Source organism: Mustela putorius, unplaced genomic scaffold (genome assembly GCF_011764305.1).
Source record: "Mustela putorius furo isolate JIRA1106 unplaced genomic scaffold, ASM1176430v1.1 tig00000095_pilon_pilon_pilon, whole genome shotgun sequence".
Lineage (NCBI taxonomy): Eukaryota > Metazoa > Chordata > Mammalia > Carnivora > Mustelidae > Mustela > Mustela putorius.
In genome coordinates this window covers 24,063,121-24,080,505 of record NW_025421280.1, presented here as the reverse complement: position 1 = coordinate 24,080,505, position 17,385 = coordinate 24,063,121, and the positions used below count along the sequence as shown (strand labels likewise).

The following is a 17,385-nucleotide window of genomic DNA, read 5'->3' as shown; positions in this document are numbered from 1 at the left end:
GCAAAGCCTGCTGACATTCTCTTCTGCTGCGTGTCTATTTTCTTAGCTGGGAATAAGGATCGGGAGGAGGGTGAGAAATGTGAGGGGAGATGAAAAGGCATGAGCCAGCCCTCTGGGAGCAGGAGAGGAAATAGATGACACCAGGGAAAGGAAGAGGGGCTTGGTGGGAAGTAGGGCCTGATGAGATTAGCAGCCACGAAGTTAGAATGGACCCACCAGGGGGTGCCTGGCTGGCTCTTGATCTGGGGTTGTGAGTCTGAGCTCGATGTTGGGCATAGAGATTACTAAAAAGAATAGATAAACTTTAAAAAATAAATAAATAAAAAGGAAAGGAAAGGACCAGCCAGCTCCTGCAGCGGCATATGCTGCTGTGGGGTCCACTTATGGAGCTGGACCTCACCAGGGAAGAGACTTTTTCCAGATGGATGTGATTAAGGGAGGAAGGTGCACAGCATGAGTGCTGAGGGCACCCATCTCAGAACCCGCAGAGCCCATGCTGGGTGAGACCGCACGGAGGAAGCAGGCCAGAGGGGCCCTGAGCGCGAGGTTGGGGGAGACGGAGCAGTGTCAGAGGCCTATTGACATCAGTTATGGAGGGGAAAGGATTGGAGGCAGTGGGGAGCACGGAAGAATGAAACCGATGGAAGAGGCAAAGCGTTTGAATGGCTAGGGTCCTCGAAGGACAAAGGAGACCTCTTGTGGGGTTCTCAAGAAGAGTGAATAAAGAACACAGGGTATTAGCAGTCAGAGAGGAGCAAAGGGCGATCCCTTTGGTCAGCAGAGGTGTGGTGCAGGCACCGGGAGAGGACAAAGTAGATGATACTTGGAGCAGAGGGTGGCCAGGACTGGACGGCGAAGGGCTCTGGTGCGGGGGTGAGATGCTTGGACCTGCCCCTGCAGGCGCCGGGAGCTCGTCTGCGGCCAGGCGTCCGCTGCTCCGGTCACTGGAAAACCTAACCCAGGCCCGGGGCAGAGCAGCTCGGGACGCTTGCCGTGTGGAGTCCTGGCCTGCTGGGAAACTCTGCTTCAGCGGGAGGAGCCCCAGGTCCCAGGAGGCAAGCTGTTGGGAGGTTAGTCAGCTCATTTCCCTAATATCCGAAGAACAGTAGAAAAGGGTGCCCCGAGTGTGGCCGTGTGGACGCTATAAGGTTCAGGGAAGAGCCTGTCCCAAGAGCGAGCCCTGTCCCGAGCTCTTCCACTGATGAACATGACCCAGGGCAGCTCGTTTATCGGTGATACGTTGGATCCAGGGTTCTAGAGGGATGTACCCTTGTGGCTGGAGCCCTTAGGGAAAGCTCCAGAGTGCGTCGATCTGGAACCAGGCCTTAAGGAAAGGGGGGCGGGTTTAGATGAAGAGGAGGATTTGAGGGGCCTTCACAATGCAGGGGTATGTGTGGACAGAGAAGTAGCCAGCCTGGGAGAGCAGAGGGTGGAGGGGGCCGAGGAGCGAAGACAAGCGGCCAGTGCGGTGACATGCAGAAAGGAGGAAGGAGCCCCTGGCAGCTTTCCATTAGGAAGACGTAATGAAAGCCGGGAAGCTGTTACAGCCACTGAGGCTTGCCTTTCAGGAGGCTGGGCCACACGGGGAGATTGGGGAAGCAGAAAGCAGTGACTTCAGGAGACAAGTGGGAGGAAAGATGGAGGGGCCCGAGGGACTGCCTCCGTATAGGGAGTGCAGGGGTTGAGACTGGGGGCCCGGGGACGTGGCCCCAGAAGCGAGGGGTTACTAAACGGCTTGCACTTTCCGCCACGGCAGGTCTTTGAAGCTGCATTGGCCTGGGTCAGATATGACCGGGAGCAGAGGGGGCCGTGCCTCCCTGAGCTGCTGTCCAATATCCGCCTGCCCCTCTGCCGGCCCCAGTTCCTGTCAGACCGCGTGCAGCAGGATGACCTGGTGCGTTGCTGCCACAAGTGCAGGTGAGCGAGGACTGGCCCACATAGGACGCTGCCGGGGGCAAGGGGGCCAGCGGAGAAGGGGCTTGGGCTCCTAGGCTGTGTGTGTCCCAGCTCAGGGGCAGAAGAATTTGACACGGTCCGTCCTAATTCACGGCACGCAGATTGACCTGCCTTGGGTCTAGACCATGGAAGAGCCCAAGTCGATCCCTTGGGCAAGTAAATGTGCCATGAGGGGGCATGGAGGCAGAAGGGGCCTCCTCCCCTGCACTCCCTGAGGATCTTCTAGCATCTCCAGGAGTTGACTTAGTGGTGACTCCCCGGGGCTCCTCGTTGTCTCTAGTAAACATTAGTGCACTGGCCTCAGGTGGGTTTGGGCCTGCCTACAGTAATAGGCAAGGGGGGAGGTGGTGTTTACCAGCAGGGGAAACTTACCCAAGGTACATCAGTGACAACGTGGCAGAGCAGAGCTCCCGAAACAGCCAGGAAGGCAGTAGCCGTATGGGAGCGTCATTATAAAAGTAGAACAGCAAAGGAAAATGTTCACCTTCCTCCAAACAGCCTGTCATATTCACAGCGAGTTCAGAGGAAGTCGGTGTCTGTGCGCGAGCCACATGAAGGCGTATGGCAGGAGGGGGTGGTGTGGCTGCAGGTGGGGGGACCCCGTGATAAGCAGTCCAAGAGGGTTGTTGAATTTGAACTTCGTTCTGAAGGCAGCAGGTAGCTATTGAAGGTTCTTCGACGGCTTGGGCGATAGTGTGGGGGGTGGGATGGAGAGGCAGGGCTGGAGGCAGGGCAGTCGGTCAGCAGCAATCGGCTTCTGCCACAGTCTAGGTGAGAAATGGCACTTTGCGGGGTGCGAGCCAGAGGGATAGGAAGGAAGAGCTGGGTCTTGGCAGACAGGATGCAGGCTGCTTCTCGAACTCCCCAGCGCCAGCTGTCGTAGCCACTACCCTGTTCTCCTGCCAGTGTGTGCCTATTAGAAGATAGTCGCTCTGATTACTCTGCTCATCTCGCCCCTCCGATTCTGAGGATGTTTCAGGAGCTGTGCTTCCGCCTGGACTCACCTGGGTTCAAGACCAAACCTTCCAGAATGCTTCTCCTCGCATGTTTCCCCTCCAGTTGGGGGTGGGGCGACCAGACTCGGAAATACAAATGTAGACCATGTGGGGAGGATACCTGGCTTTGTAACATCCTGCACCTTATTCCAGGGACCTGGTAGACGAAGCCAAGGACTATCACCTCATGCCGGAGCGCCGGCCCCACCTGCCGGCTTTCAGAACTCGGCCTCGCTGCTGCACGTCCATCACGGGCCTTATCTATGCCGTGGGGGGCCTCAACTCAGCAGGTATCTTGCAGCTCCCCTTTGCAGGGCCCTGTCTTGGACTTTGGATGAAAAAGCACCAAACAACCTAGCCTGGTCCTCTGGCTCCCTTCCTCCATGTGTCGCCACCCTGGTCTCTCCTGATTGATGCAGCTGCTATGCTGGGCAGTGAAAGGGTGTCAGGTGTGAATACCATTGAATCAGAGTATCAGAGCCAAATACCAGCCTTGGAGAGCGTGCAGTCCGAGACCCAACTCTGTTACCCGCTGCCTGTGATGAGAGTCACATTTGGTCCTATGGATATCTGGGGTTAGACTGAGCCTGTCACCATGAGAAGGGAAATTCTCCAAATACACAGAGTTGCCCCTAACCATAATCCCACTTTCTCGCCACCTGCTGCCTCCCGTGCAGCGCATGCAGGCTTTAGAGTCGGCATGTTCTTGGCCGCTCACCCAGCCAAGTTCTCAGGCAAGCCCGTGAGGCCCCCTGCCCTCCTGCACACCCAGGCACAGGGAGGGGCATTGTGGACTCCTGGATCTTGGTGGCACAGTTGGTGGCAAAGGGCGGAGTCACTTCCCACATGAAGGCCAGGCCTTTCCTCAAGGTCAGTCCAGGCTCATGGAGGGGGGCAGGTGGTGGGCAGTCCTAGGCAGTTCTGTTTTTAATTGAAGGTTAATGAGAGGTGGGTGCTAGTCTGCTTACCCTATGCTTGTTGACCATGTGTCCTGGAAAAGGGACGACCTCAGCTGGTAGACGCTGGGGTGTGGTAGGTGTGAAGTGCCCCACGGTGGGATAGAACAGGGAGGAGATGATTTTATTTGATCCAAAAAACACCCTGTTGTAAATGTCAGGGTTGGACTCATCATTCCTGCTGACTGTAACTACCATTTGTTGAGCACGTAATGTGTTCTACAACTACATTAGGTGCTTTTCTGCCATTTAATCCTGACGACAGCTCTGCCATAGAGATTATCTCCATGTCGCATGTGAGAGTAGAAGATGGGGATACAAAGCAACTTGCCCAGGGTCACATGCTAATAAGTGAAGGCAGCAGGGGAACCCAGGTTCTTCCCTCTGGGCATGCCCCCTGCACTGTGGGGAGAGTGTGTCCATTTCCCTTCCACTTTGGCCTTAAGCGGGTGGAATACCTTATTGTAGCTTAAAACTAAATGCTTCCTGTCTGATTCTGATTTTCCTTAAAGAATTCGGTTTGAGGTTAGCACGGCTGAAGCGTCTTAGTGGGCCCATGTGGCTTGAGCATTTCTGTGGGGAGAGCCGATAGAGCCAAGTCAAACGTTCCATGTAATCATTGCCCAACAGCTGTGATCTAAACACGTGGTCTCATTTGTTTTAATTTGAGTAGCAAATTTTTATGCAGGTGATTCCCTGAATGTGGTAGAAGTGTTCGACCCCATTGCCAATCGCTGGGAGAAGTGCCATCCCATGACGACAGCCCGCAGCCGCGTCGGTGTGGCTGTGGTGAATGGGCTTCTCTATGCCATCGGCGGGTATGACGGCCAGCTGCGGCTGAGCACCGTGGAGGTCTACAACCCAGAGACGGACACGTGGACCAGAGTGCGGAGCATGAATAGCAAGAGGAGGTATTCTGGAAGCCACTTGGGCAGCCCGAGCGCACACACTGAGCATCTGGGGAGCGCCATGCTAGACGGGCAGGGGCACAGAGTAATACAAAACACAAGCTGGCCTGGCGGTTTCCTGTGGCTAGGCCAGCCACTGCCAGCACCTACCTGGAGCTCGCCCCCATCTGCTCCAAAGTAAAATCCTTGCCTTGTCCGTTGAGGAGACACAGACATGTAGAAGTTGTATTGTTATTTATGTGTCAGATAAGGACTGAAACATATGTTATGGTAGATTTCCAAAAGGGAAAGAAACTGGATGGAAACATCCGGAAGATTACAGGTGAAACTTGACGAGTAAGGAGGGTTTAACTTTATTAGTGATGAAAAGACGTGAGCAGCATTGTCCCTTATACTCTCGCCCCACCCCCACGCCTGGATCCCTGCCACACCCGTGCTGCTCCCACGCTGCGAGTACCTGAGCCATAGCAACGTGCTTCTCTCAGTCCCCTCCTCCCTCCGCCAGGTGTGAGCACATAGGTGGACCGGATTTATGTCTCTTAACACACTCCAGATACTTGTCTCCTCTGTCACTTGCCTGCTATATTTCCTGAAGAGGAGTTGGAGGGCATTTGAATGGCACCTCCATTCAGCCTTCTGAGTGCTGAAGGGGAGGCGGCCTCTTCCCTTCCGTCAGGCATGTGGGGAGCATGTGCACAGCTGGGCTCTGGAGTAGGAGGGATCACTGGACAGGGTCTTCTGTTCTTCTGCCCTCCGTGGGGCCACCCTGGGTCAGCGGCTTCAAGCAGCGCTCAGCTCTCTCTTCCGGGGCTGACGGAGGAGGCAGTCCGTACCCCAGTAACCAGAACAGTTCTGCATCTCTCTCATGAGTCGAGCTTCCGTGACAGATGCCCAACTTTAGGGGGAAAGTCAGAGGAGTTGTTTTTGAAAGGGGCAGTTTGAAAACGACTGGGGCAGATGCTCTTTGAGGGCATTTCTGCTTTGTAAATTCTGTGGCCTAAGCATTTGCCTGATAGGCCCCTTTGTCTGACCCTGCTCTGGTTGTTGTGAGTGTAAGATCAAGCAACTGCCTGTGTGGTGAGGAAGAAGAAGTGTCAGGCCAGGAGGCGCACATACCATGTTTTGCAATGTTAGTTTGTGGCCTTGAGCAGGGAGGAGTCTGCCTTTGTACCGGTAAGACCAGATTCACAAAGGGTCACAGTAGGTTTGTTTGGGAAGAAAAATTTGTATACATGATCGGCTCCCCCCTGAGCTAACACCCTCCCCGTTCCTTCCTCCCCATACCTCAGTGCTTCCCTTTTCTATCCTTGGGCGTCTCACAGGCTTCTTGGCCTCGGATGACTCATTGCTCCATTTCCCCAGCCATGAGTGCCTTTTTTGCTTTTACTGCAGCCCGTTCTTCTCTGGGTGTCTGCTCTGGGCAAATTCCTTGCTTTGATGTCACAGAGTTTGGAGTGTTGTCTGGGAGAAGAGTCCTCCGGGCATCCCCTTCCCTCGCTGTGGTTAATGCCCTCTTATTAGCAAAGACCCGGCTCCGTTTCATCCCTTTGAAATTACAGGCTGCCAAAAACTGTTCTGAGTCACTTCTTTCCTACCGTCCCACACGGCTCTCTGTCCTGCTAGTGGTGACAAGCTCCTTCCTGCCATCATCTTTCCCCTCGCCTGCAGTGTTCCAGGCCATGCTTCCTCTGGTGGACCAAGCAGGCCTCCTCCGTCTTCACACTGGCTTTATCACCCGGTTGATAGTTAACCTCACTCAGTTCTCTGACTCTTCTCCCTCATATGGTTGCTGAACTACTGTGTTGTTCCTTCTGTCCACTTCTGGAAGCACATGACAGTGTCTAGTGAATTTGTGGTCTTCCCACCATCCTTGCCTGAGGCAAAAGTCCTTTTCCTCTTCCGGGCCAGTTGAGGAGGTCTTTTACGGTGTCACTCAAAGGGACATTACGGGGATCAGCTTGGTTTCCTGTGTACGTTTGAAAGGTGGCCGTTAAACCTGGCATATTTTCTTTTCCTGTTTGTCAGCCACCCAGATTCATTTTGAATCTTCTCCAGCATCAGATTTGAAAACAGTGAATCGGGCAGCTTGGCACACATGTCTAATTTCTCTTGAGGCATTATGTAGAACAGATTTTCTGATTATGCCAGACTGCTGGGTCTTTGACCTGGGAAGAGGGGGGCATGGTGGGCAGCATGGGAGTGAGCTCATGCTCATCCGAGGCATGCCTGTCACTGGGCAGCCCAGAGAAGGAGCCAGCCTCCCCAGCCGTGGCTGCTCGTCTGTACCGTGAAGGTGGTGGCACTTCCTTGGCAGGTGTGGTTGGGGGGTAGGACTTCCACCAGTGCACAAGGGGAGCATAGCATCACCAACAGGGACAAAGTAGTGGCGGTCAGTGCCACATCTGCCATGAAAAGACATTTGTCAAACTTCGCAGTGAATTAAATAGGAAAATCAGGCTAATAAAGCAAACCCATATTGAAGGCCTGTCTCGTACAAAGCAGTACACGAAGCATGGTCACAGTCAACAGAGGGAGACCCTGTCTTCCAGGAGGTCCCCACTTGTTAAAGAGGTGACAGGTGACTTCCCAGCACCCCCAGGCGCCAGAATGAGCCCCTGCGGACAGGAGCTTTGGCTCGCTCGGCACTGTGACTCTAGGGCCCAGGACAGCACGCCTCCTGAGTGCCTCATGGGACGCCAGGGGTGAATGAGTGACCACGACAATGACAAGGCCTGAGATAAAGAAGCTGCTCTGGCAGCCTGGGGTCAGGAGGGACTGACTGACAGTTGTTGAGGCAAGGATGGCTTTTTGAGCAGGAGGGAGAGGACCTTGATGTAATGAGACCTTGAGCACACGAAGTAGAAGATGAACGTTTCAGATACATCCAGGGTGGAGAGGGCTCCCGAGGGAACCCCAACAGGTGGCACTGCAGAGCAGCTGCTCTCCCCTCTGTTCTACACTTAGTCGCACACGTGGGATTTGGGTCTGCTCTAGAAAGAGGCTGTGGTGGGCAGCTGGATCTCCAGGCAGCGTGCAAGGCTGGCCCAGGAGGTCTGAGGCCCGTCTACATGACAGCTCTGTCTTTTTCAGTGCCATGGGGACGGTCGTGCTGGATGGACAGATCTACGTCTGTGGGGGCTATGATGGCAACTCTTCTCTCAGCTCTGTGGAGACCTACTCGCCTGAGACAGACAAGTAAGGAGACCTGCTCGCCTGCAGCTCCCCTGGGAAAACTGGAACTGGTTAAACGGACAGTATGAGAATTAGAACTGCAGGGTCTTCATTTAAACTTCTGAAGGATGCAGAGTATCTTACCATTTCAGTCCCTATAGTACTTTGCATATAATCGGTATTTAATAACTTCTAGTTCCTGAATGCAGGATTGACTAAGTTTTAAAAACAAACTAGTCTACCTAGGTGGTTGAAGGTGTTTACTTAACAGTGTATACTTCTTTGTTAAATCGCCCATTTTAATGGAAATGCAAGTGGAAGGAAATGAGGAATAAATGAACATCACTTTCCCAAGTAGGAGAGGTATGATTTGGGTTGGATGTGATTTAGAGGGGCAAGAAATGTTACATTGGGGACGCCTGGGTGGCTCAGTTTGTTAAGTGGCTGCCTTCGGCTCAGGTCATGATCCCAGTGTCCTGGGATTGAGTCCCACATTGGGCTCCTTGCTCAGCAGGGAGCCTGCTTCTCCCTCTGCCTCTGCCTTTGCCTGCTGCTCTGTCTGCCTGTGCTTGCTCTCTCTCTCTAACAAATAAATAAATAAAATCTTTAAAAAAAAAAAAAAAAGAAAGAAAAATGTTACGTAGTCGGATAAGCTTGGAAGGCAATGGTGTCTGTACCGCCAGAGTTCTTAATTTCCATCAAACATAGTAACAATTTAAAGACTGAAAAATTCGGCAGTAAAGAAATCTGTTGAATCTCATCTTACGTAATGCCTGTCACCATCTTATTTTGTGGACTACTCTTTGGAAAACAGCTGGCAAGGTTAGCCCGAATTTTTCATTTCAGTATTTGAATCTTCTCATAAGCCAGTTCATTAAATGGCTTCATCCGAATGCTTTTCAGCCAACATCCCATTCACTTAACCAACTTACTGTGTGTCAGGCGGGGTGTCTGAGATCCTTAAAAGTAGCAGCTGGGGGGCGCCTGGGTGGCTCAGTGGGTTAAAGCCTCTACCTTCGGCTCAGGTCACGATATCAGGGTCCTGGGATCGAGCCCCGCATTGGGTTCTCTGCTCAGCGGGGAGCCTGCTTCCTCCTCTTTCTCTCTCTCTGCTTGCTTGTGCTCTCTCTCTCTCTCAAATAAGTGAATAAATAAAATCTTAAAAAAAAAAGTAGCAGCTGGTCTGCTGGGGTCCCCGGTACATCGTGATTAGCCTACCCTGTGGGGCCTGCCTGGACTTCCTGGGAGCACCTTCATCTCTACCGCAGCTGGCAGGGAGCAGCAGGGCGGCAGGGATGACTTCTGAGAGGAGGCCCATCACGGACAGTGGGAGATGCGCATGGTAGGCAGGGAGACAGCACGAGGAGAGGCCCAGAGGAGGGAAGGTGCTCGTTGTGAATGAGGAGCCGGCGTGGGTGGCACATGGCAGGAGGGGAAAGTGCAAATAGGTGAGGCCTGAGAAAAAAAAAGAACTGCACAGGGAACTCAGACTCTGCCCTGGAGGAAATGAGGAGTAGCCACCCGAGGGACGTGCCACACGGCGTCGGGGTGGGCGGGGTCTCAAAGCCAGGCCTCCTGTACAGAGGCTGTGGCAGGTTGTGCGAGGGGAGGCCCAAGCTAGGCCAGCGGTAATGGGGGTGGGAACAAGCAATGACTAGAAGTCTGGCCAGAAGGACTTGGTGACCACAGGAATGTTGAAGATAAAGGAGAAGAGGGCCATAAAAACGTTGAATCTGAGAAGGACAGCTAGATGGCCAGTGGCCCCATTCCCAGGACTGGGCAGGAGTAAGAGGGAGGGACTTGCCTATAGAGGTGGGGAGATTGTCCAGGGTGAGAAGGAGCGCTGTACAGTTTGCCCAGCCGCTTCCAAGCTGTCCTGGGAGGACAGCAACACTGCATCTCATGGCTTCCCTCGTCTGGCTCTTTCCTGCAGGTGGACGGTGGTGACCCCGATGAGCTCAAGTCGCAGTGCTGCAGGGGTGACGGTGTTTGAGGGCAGGATCTATGTGTCAGGCGGCCACGACGGGCTGCAGATCTTCAGCAGCGTGAGTGTGGGCTCCCCTGGGGCTAAGGGCACTCACTCCTCCCATCTTCAAGGAATAATTCTGTCTTTAAAGATTTATTTTGAAGAGAGATCACAAATTCAAGTGGGGTGAGGGGCAGAGGGAGAGGGAGGAGGAGAGAAGCAGACTCCCTGCTGAGCGTGGAGCCCAGTGCAAGGCTCAGTCTCACAGCCCTGAAAGATCGTGACCTGTGCCAAAATCAAGAGTCGGATGCTTAACCGACTGAGACACCCAAGTGTCCCCCACCTTTGAGTGTAATTTTGAAAGGCAGTTTTTTTAAAGAAACTTCAGCCTTGCCATAACTGGGCAGAGCGTCATCGGGCCGTCTGCCACGCGCTCTGAGATTTCTTCCGAGAGTGGAGCCAGGGTACGCAGAGGAGGGGAAGAGTATAGCCGCGCCGTCCCCCACTCGCCCCGCTCGGTTCTCCACTGAACCGCTGCCCGGAGTAAGCTCAACTCTAGATAGGGCGGATTTGCGAATAGTTGTATTCTGGATAATTTATTTGAAATTACATTTATTCTTTTTTTTTTTTTTTAAGATTTTATTTATTTGTCAGAGAGAGAGCACAAGCAGGGGGAGCAGAGTGAGAGGCAAGCAGAGGGAGAAGCAGGTGCCCTGTGGAGCAGGGAGCCCGATGGTGGGGCTCGATCCCAGGACCCTGGGGTCATGACCTGAGCAGAAGGCAGATGCTTAACCCACTGAGCCACCCAGGCGTCCCATGAAATTGCACTTATTCTCTTTAAAAAAACCTCAACTGCCGTCTAGTAGTAGGTCTGTGATGTCCATCAGGGCTGCGCTCTGGACGGATTTCAGGAGACCCTGCTCTCCTCCCGTCCCCCGGACCCCGCAGGAGTGCCTCCTTGGGCAATGCCGTTGTTTCCCGGGAAGTAAGACAGCAGAGGTCAGAGTAGGTGCTCTCTGTGGATCAGCCCAGGAGCAGGGGTGCCGCTGCGGAAAGTGGGCATCAGGGGCAGTGCGCGGGCCTCTCCCTGGAGGCTGCCTCTGGGCACTTCGAGGCCCTGCCACGTGCCGCACTCGGGCTCAGCCTCTGACTTGCGGACCTGGGCCTCTCTCCCCACTGCAGGTGGAGCACTACAACCAGCACACGGCCACCTGGCACCCGGCCGCCGGCATGCTCAACAAGCGCTGCCGGCACGGGGCCGCCTCCCTGGGAAGCAAGATGTTCGTCTGCGGGGGCTATGACGGCTCCGGCTTCCTCAGCATCGCCGAGATGTACAGCTCCGTGGCCGACCAGTGGTGCCTGATCGTGCCCATGCACACACGCCGGAGCCGGGTGTCCCTGGTGGCCAGCTGCGGGCGCCTCTATGCCGTGGGGGGCTATGACGGACAGTCAAACCTCAGCTCGGTGGAGATGTACGACCCGGAGACGGACCGCTGGACATTCATGGCCCCCATGGCCTGTCACGAGGGCGGCGTGGGTGTGGGCTGCATCCCCCTCCTCACTATCTAAGGCGGAGGGGGGATGTGGCGGGGTAGGGATCTGGTACAAACATAGGCGCTCCCTTCCAGGGACAGGCCCTCTTGGGAGAGGGGGTAGACCAGAAGACGGGGTGAATGTGAGCTCGCTGGAGGTACGGCTTTTCCAGGTGCTTACATCCTCCCTCTCCGCGCTGCCCTGGGGACCGTCAAGCCTAGGTCACCAAGGTGCACCGCGTGGGGCAGAGCCCTTCTGGGTTCCGCAGCTGGCGACGGGACTGCTGTGCTGGTCCACACGCACACGGGCTCCATCCAGGGCCAGCTCCCACCTGCCGCTTGCAGAAGGCCTGCCGTCTGACACTCCTCACCTGCTGCTCTCCAGCCGTGCTGTGGCCAGTCAGCAGAGGAGTGGCTCTGGTGGCCCAGCCTGTTGGCAGCTGGGCTGCGGCTGGGGGAGGAAGGATGGACTTGGGGTGTCCTCTTTGCCTGTGGCAGAGGCACCCCAGCACGGGGGCTGCTTGCGCACGAGCATCTCTTCCATCCGAGGGCACAGAGCACTGGGTCCTCACTGCTAGGTAACCAAGGAGAACAGAAGCTCTTCCCATGTCCAGCTTCGGGATTTCAGTGAGGTCTTTTCATCTTGTTGAGGAGCAACAAAAGAAGAAGAAAAAGAAAAAAAAAAGATACTTGAAAGAAATCGAAGGAAATTGAAACAAAGAAACACTTGAAAGAAACTGGAAAGAAAAGTACTTTTTTTTAAGTGAACATTCTTTGGGAGAAGAAAACGTTGAAAGACACTAAAGGGGAACACGTGTCTCCGTGGAAGACTGCCACCACGAGAAGGGCGGCATCCGCTCCCACGTTCGGGTCCCAGGGTCCTGAGGCCTTGCACGGCACTCGGGGTCGCCTCTGAGCCCTTGCGTGTCCAGGCCCTCGCATGTCCGGGCTCAGTGTATTCTCCACTGGTCCTCTAGCAAGGTGCTCACGGGGTTCGCATTCACACCCGCCATCAGAGGACTTTTTTTAACTGTAGGCTTAGCGAGTGGGCTGCTTGACAGCCGGCCACTCTTCTAGGTGGGAGTTCCCAGCTGGTCGCTGGAGGCTCCGGGTGCCCCTGTGGTCACCTCCCACAGCCACCATGGCACTCACTCAGATTCCCCACCCCCACTTTCATTCCTCATCTGACCAGCAAAGAAAGAGCAGGTCCGGCCGGATTCTCGCCTATCTATCTATCATTCCTGGATCGTTTTCTTCATCGTGATGCTTCTAGGGTACATTGACCATTGGTACCTCTAGAACCTAACCAGGGACTTGGTCCTTCCACCAGCCATGGCCAGCTTGGACCAGTAACTTCATCTACCCCCCCAGTCCACTGCTTTTCCATCCCCTCGCCAATTCCAGGGGCCTGGCTTCCCTCCAGCCCTCGGCAGAACGACCAGCAAGGTGGGCCTTTACATTCGAGCAAAGCTGACTTTATGGCAGAGAACTAAAGGCCGAAAGAATCTCTTGCTGCTGCAAAGAACAAGATTTTATATTTCTTCCTCTGATCTTAGCAAATGACCTCTTGAAGAGACTCTATGCTCCTTCCTCCTCCTCCCTGGACGGGACCTCGGTGTCGCACAGTGGAACCCGAACAGGAGGACTCTTGTGTTACCAGTGCACTGGGCAGTGGGGCTGTCCTTCAACTGCTGCTGCCAAAATCTGGTTTTCTAAAATGCTTCCAGTACAGACTAAAAGAGGATATAGTTCCTTTCATGCAAGACTGGCTCTTAGGGCCCCATCCTCCACCTGGCTGGTCTCTCGTCCCTTGATGGCTGCCTGGGGTGACCTGGAAGCGTGTTCAGAAAGGCACAGTGTGAGCCTGAGACGTCTTTCCCACCCCAGCACCACAAGGTTTACGAGTATGTGCAATCGCCATGTATCCAGAGGGAAGTACCTTTGTTACCCACCACTTAGGAGCTGGGCCTCTGCTACAAGCACTTGAAAATTATCTTTTTATTTTAAAAGACTCAGCAGTCTGATATAGTTGAGCCTGGGCTCATGGCGGAACCCCAGAATTTCTCAGTCCCTTTCAGTCTGTCTACAGAGGTAGACTGGGAAGGCAGTGGGGTCTGTGTTTCCTGTTAGAGAGATGTGTGTCCGTGCCCATCTTGTTACAAGCCCTTCTGTGAACTAGAAGCAGTCCTGGCCAGCCCAGATCACGGAGGGGTTAAGGATCAGTGAGTGGGCTAATGAGCAGGCTTCCCAGCTCCTCAGGACGGTGGCACAGATTTTGCCATTGAGGCTGATAGGTCATTTCCCGTGTGATCTGCTGCTCTCGTAGTAACCTCCCAAACTCCACCCCCATCTCCTGGTGCGGAAGGTACACTGCTGCACCTGAGAGGCCTATGTTTTGATCTAGGTGAGCTCTGAACAAAAATGAGCCAACACCAACATTTGCACACTCTTCAGCAGTCGGCTCCGTAGTCTGAGGAGGATGTTTGCAAGTGGCTGGGCTGGCTCTTTGGCCTTTCCAGGAGCCCCAGTGAAGAGTCCTCACCCAAGGATACTGTGAAAAGGGTGTAACCAGCGGGTGGGGGAGATGTTGTGCTCAGTGGACCACCTGTGAGTACAGGACTGTGACACTCACTGTCCTGGGGCCTTTCCCCTTCCCAGATAACACACGGAGCCTTGTCTTCCAGGTTTCACCTGAGATCAAAGCCAGGATGGGAGCTGAAGACCAGCCTTTTGACTCGGCCACAGAGATGGGAGTAGGTAGCAATTCTGCTCCTCCCACCCCCCACCAAGTCGTTGTCCCCCAGCAAATCTTACTTCCTTTTATTTATAGAACGCATGTCTTTTGTGTTAAGAAACCAAAGAGAAATAAAGAGTACACTCCTAATACCTTCTTGTCCTTTCTTGTTTTATTTTTTAAATATTAGAAGTAAATCATCTTTTCTTTGCCTTTCAGTGAAAAAATACATTGGACAATGTAAAAATATTCCTGTGAAAATAAGAGAAGGGCCAGATGTGTAGCAAAAGCAGTCCTTGGAGAGACATGTGTATTTTATAAGAATGGGTTCGGGTGAAAAATACGCATGTTGCATACTTGCTGGTGTCCAAATCAGCACTCCTCTCGGCTTTCCCATTTTCTTCACTCAGAGCCATAAAACATGAGTTCCCTGATGGAATGCGGCTGCCCCATTGACTGTCTAGAACCAAAGTGTCCAGCTCCTTTCTAAAACTCTGGGCCAGAAGTGCTTAACCTTGGTGCACATAAAAGGTACTAGAAAACTCTTTTTTTTTTTTTTTTAAGATTTTATTTATTTATTTGACAGATGGAGATCACAAGCAGGCAGAGAGGCAGGCAGAACCGGGGGAGGGGGGGAGGGAAGCAGGCTCCCTGCTGAGCAGAGAGCCAGATGCAGGGCTCAATCCCAGGACCCTGGGATCATGACCGGAGCCAAAGGCAGAGGCTCTAACCCACTGAGCCAGCCAGGCACTCCGGTGCAGGCAAATTCCTGTGGTGGTTTGTCCTCAGAATGGGAGAGAACCAGACTCCCGTCTTTAGTTTCTACTTCTCCAAATACAGCCACATTCCAGAGTTGCCTTCCTGAGATTACACACTGGTTACTGGTTGTGGAGGTCAGGAAACTCTTCGTTTGCACTTTTCCAGAAGTCACCTATGGTCAGTCTTACCCACTGGGTGATGATTATGCCGGCAACTTGTTTTTCAAGTCTTTGGAAGGGTATGTCTCTCCCATGTAACATCCCACCAGCACACGTTTCACACATAAACACTATAAATTCTCACCAGGGCCTCTCAGGAATCCCCACCAGGTAGTTAGCATGGCTCATTTCAGTATGAGGAAATAGCCTCAGAAGGGCCCGCGGACCTGATTCATCAGCTAACTGGTGGTGTTGCCAAGAACTGAAACCAGATTTCCACACTCAGTCCAGCTCGCTGCATGGGAGCAGCGTCTGGTCCGTCCAGCCTCGTGCCTGGTGTGTGCAGGGCTGCTGCCCAGAACTGTGATGGATTTTGCATCATAGAAGTAAGTACCTTCATGCCAAAGCAGAGGAAGCCAGCTTATCTGTGGGCTCTATGCTGTAGAAGAAAGTTGTTTGCCCCAAAAGAACAGCCCTTTCCATGTAACCACCCTCTTGTTCAGAAGTCCAGCTAGACTCAGCTAAACTCATCTGCTGGACTCCCCATGTCCTTCTGTTGTAGTCCCATGGGTTCCTCTCCCTTCACAACCAACAGCAGAGCCCACTCCTCCTCACCTCAAAGGTGAACACTACTGGTTTCTGCTCCTGCTCACGATGACATAACATTGTACAACCAAAAAGTGCCAAGGGCATCTCTCTGTCCTCATAGTGATTAGCCCAGCCTTGCTGTTCCCAGTTTCATCTCTAGTGGTACCCAGATGTTTTTCTCTCTAACAGAGCTGAGCTCCGGCTCCCTATTCTCTTTTCTTAGCTTGACAGTTCAGGATAAAATCCCCGCATGGCATAGAAGGCCATGCATCCTGGCACTTGTCCCCACTTGGCCTCCCTGAAATAGTCCTTCAGGGTGTCATTATAGTTGTCCCTCCTCTAGGAAAGCATCTCTTGTCAGCACGGTGCCCCTTTTCCATGCTTGTCCCCACCTGCTGTATCCCACCAGGGAACAGACTGTTTACCTGTCTTACCTGGTGGATAGTGTCTTTTGTCATGTATTCAGCACTGGGTGCATAGAGGAGGTGTCGTAAGTATGTTTCTTGAACTTGAGGACACTCGGGGATATCAGATGCAAACACTGCTGATTTTTAATAGTTTATTGAGGCATAATTTGCATACCTTAATATTTACCCTTTTTTAAAGATTTTATTTATTTATTTGACAGAGATCGCAAGTAGGCAGAGAGGCAGGCGGAGAGAGGGGGGAAACAGGCTCCCTGCTGAGCGGAGAACTCAATTCGGGGCTCAATCCCAGGACCCCAGGATCATGACCTGAGCTGCAGGCAGAGGCTTTAACCCACTGAGCCACCCAGGCACCCAACATTTACCCATTTTAAGTGCTCTAAGATTTTTGGCAAATAGAATTGTGCAGCCATGACCACTGTCCCATCTTAGAATATTTTCATAATTTCAAAAAGTTCCTTCTTCCCCGTGTGTAGTTAATCCCCACTCCCACCGTCATCCTCAGGCAACCACTTTCTGTCTCCACAGATTTGCCTATTCTGAATGGAATCATATAAAAGGGTGGTCTTTTGTGCCTGCTTCTTTAGAATGTTTCTTCTTTTTTTTTTTTTTTTTAAGATTTTATTTATTTTGACAGAGAGAGAGAGAGATCACAAATAAGCAGAGAGGCAGGGGGAAGCAGGCTCCCTGCTGAGCAGAGAGCCAGATGCAGGGCTCGATCCCAGGACCCCGAGATCCTGACCTGAGCCGAAGGCAGAGGCTTAACCCACAGAGCCACCCAGGTGCCCCCTTTAGAATGTATCTGAGGTTCATCTAGGCAGCAGCATGTACCCTTTTGTTTCTTTATTGTTCCTAAATAATATTCCACTGTGTAGATGCGCCACATTCTGTTTATCCATTTTTTTTCACTAATTGATGAATATTTAGTTTGTTTCCAGTTTGTGACTGTTATGAAAAATACTGCCGCGCGATGTACAAGTCTTTGTGGACATGCATCTTCATTTCTCTGGAGTAGGTGCCTGGAAGGTGCCTGTCACATGGTAAGTGTTTGTTCAACTTTTTAGGAAACTGATGAGCTGCTCCACAGTGGCTGTACCATTCTGCCGTGTTCCCATCAGCAGTGGGTGAGCATTCGGTTGCCCTGCAGCTTGCCAACTCTTGAAATCGTCTCTCTCTGATTAGAGCCGTTCTAGTGGATGTGAATGGCATCTCCTCAGAGTTTTTGTTTTGTTTTGTT

At 52.9% G+C, this 17,385-nt stretch overlaps 1 protein-coding gene across 3 annotated transcripts in view; it reads left to right on the top strand.

Moving 5' to 3' along the window:
- The window catches only part of KLHL18 (kelch like family member 18), a 53,872-nt gene extending 39,501 nt beyond the window's left edge, over positions 1-14,371 (top strand). For 2 of the 3 annotated variants that reach the window (XM_004760768.3, XM_013060589.2), the window contains 6 exons: positions 1,757-1,917; positions 3,105-3,241; positions 4,581-4,818; positions 7,906-8,010; positions 9,920-10,031; positions 11,135-14,371. In XM_004760768.3, coding sequence (XP_004760825.1) covers positions 1,757-1,917; positions 3,105-3,241; positions 4,581-4,818; positions 7,906-8,010; positions 9,920-10,031; positions 11,135-11,521 — 1,140 coding nt within the window. In that variant the 3' untranslated portion in view covers positions 11,522-14,371. The remainder of the gene's footprint in view (positions 1-1,756; positions 1,918-3,104; positions 3,242-4,580; positions 4,819-7,905; positions 8,011-9,919; positions 10,032-11,134) is intronic. The other variant, XM_004760769.3, reaches the window with a different exon arrangement.
- Positions 14,372-17,385: the final 3,014 nt, after the last annotated feature.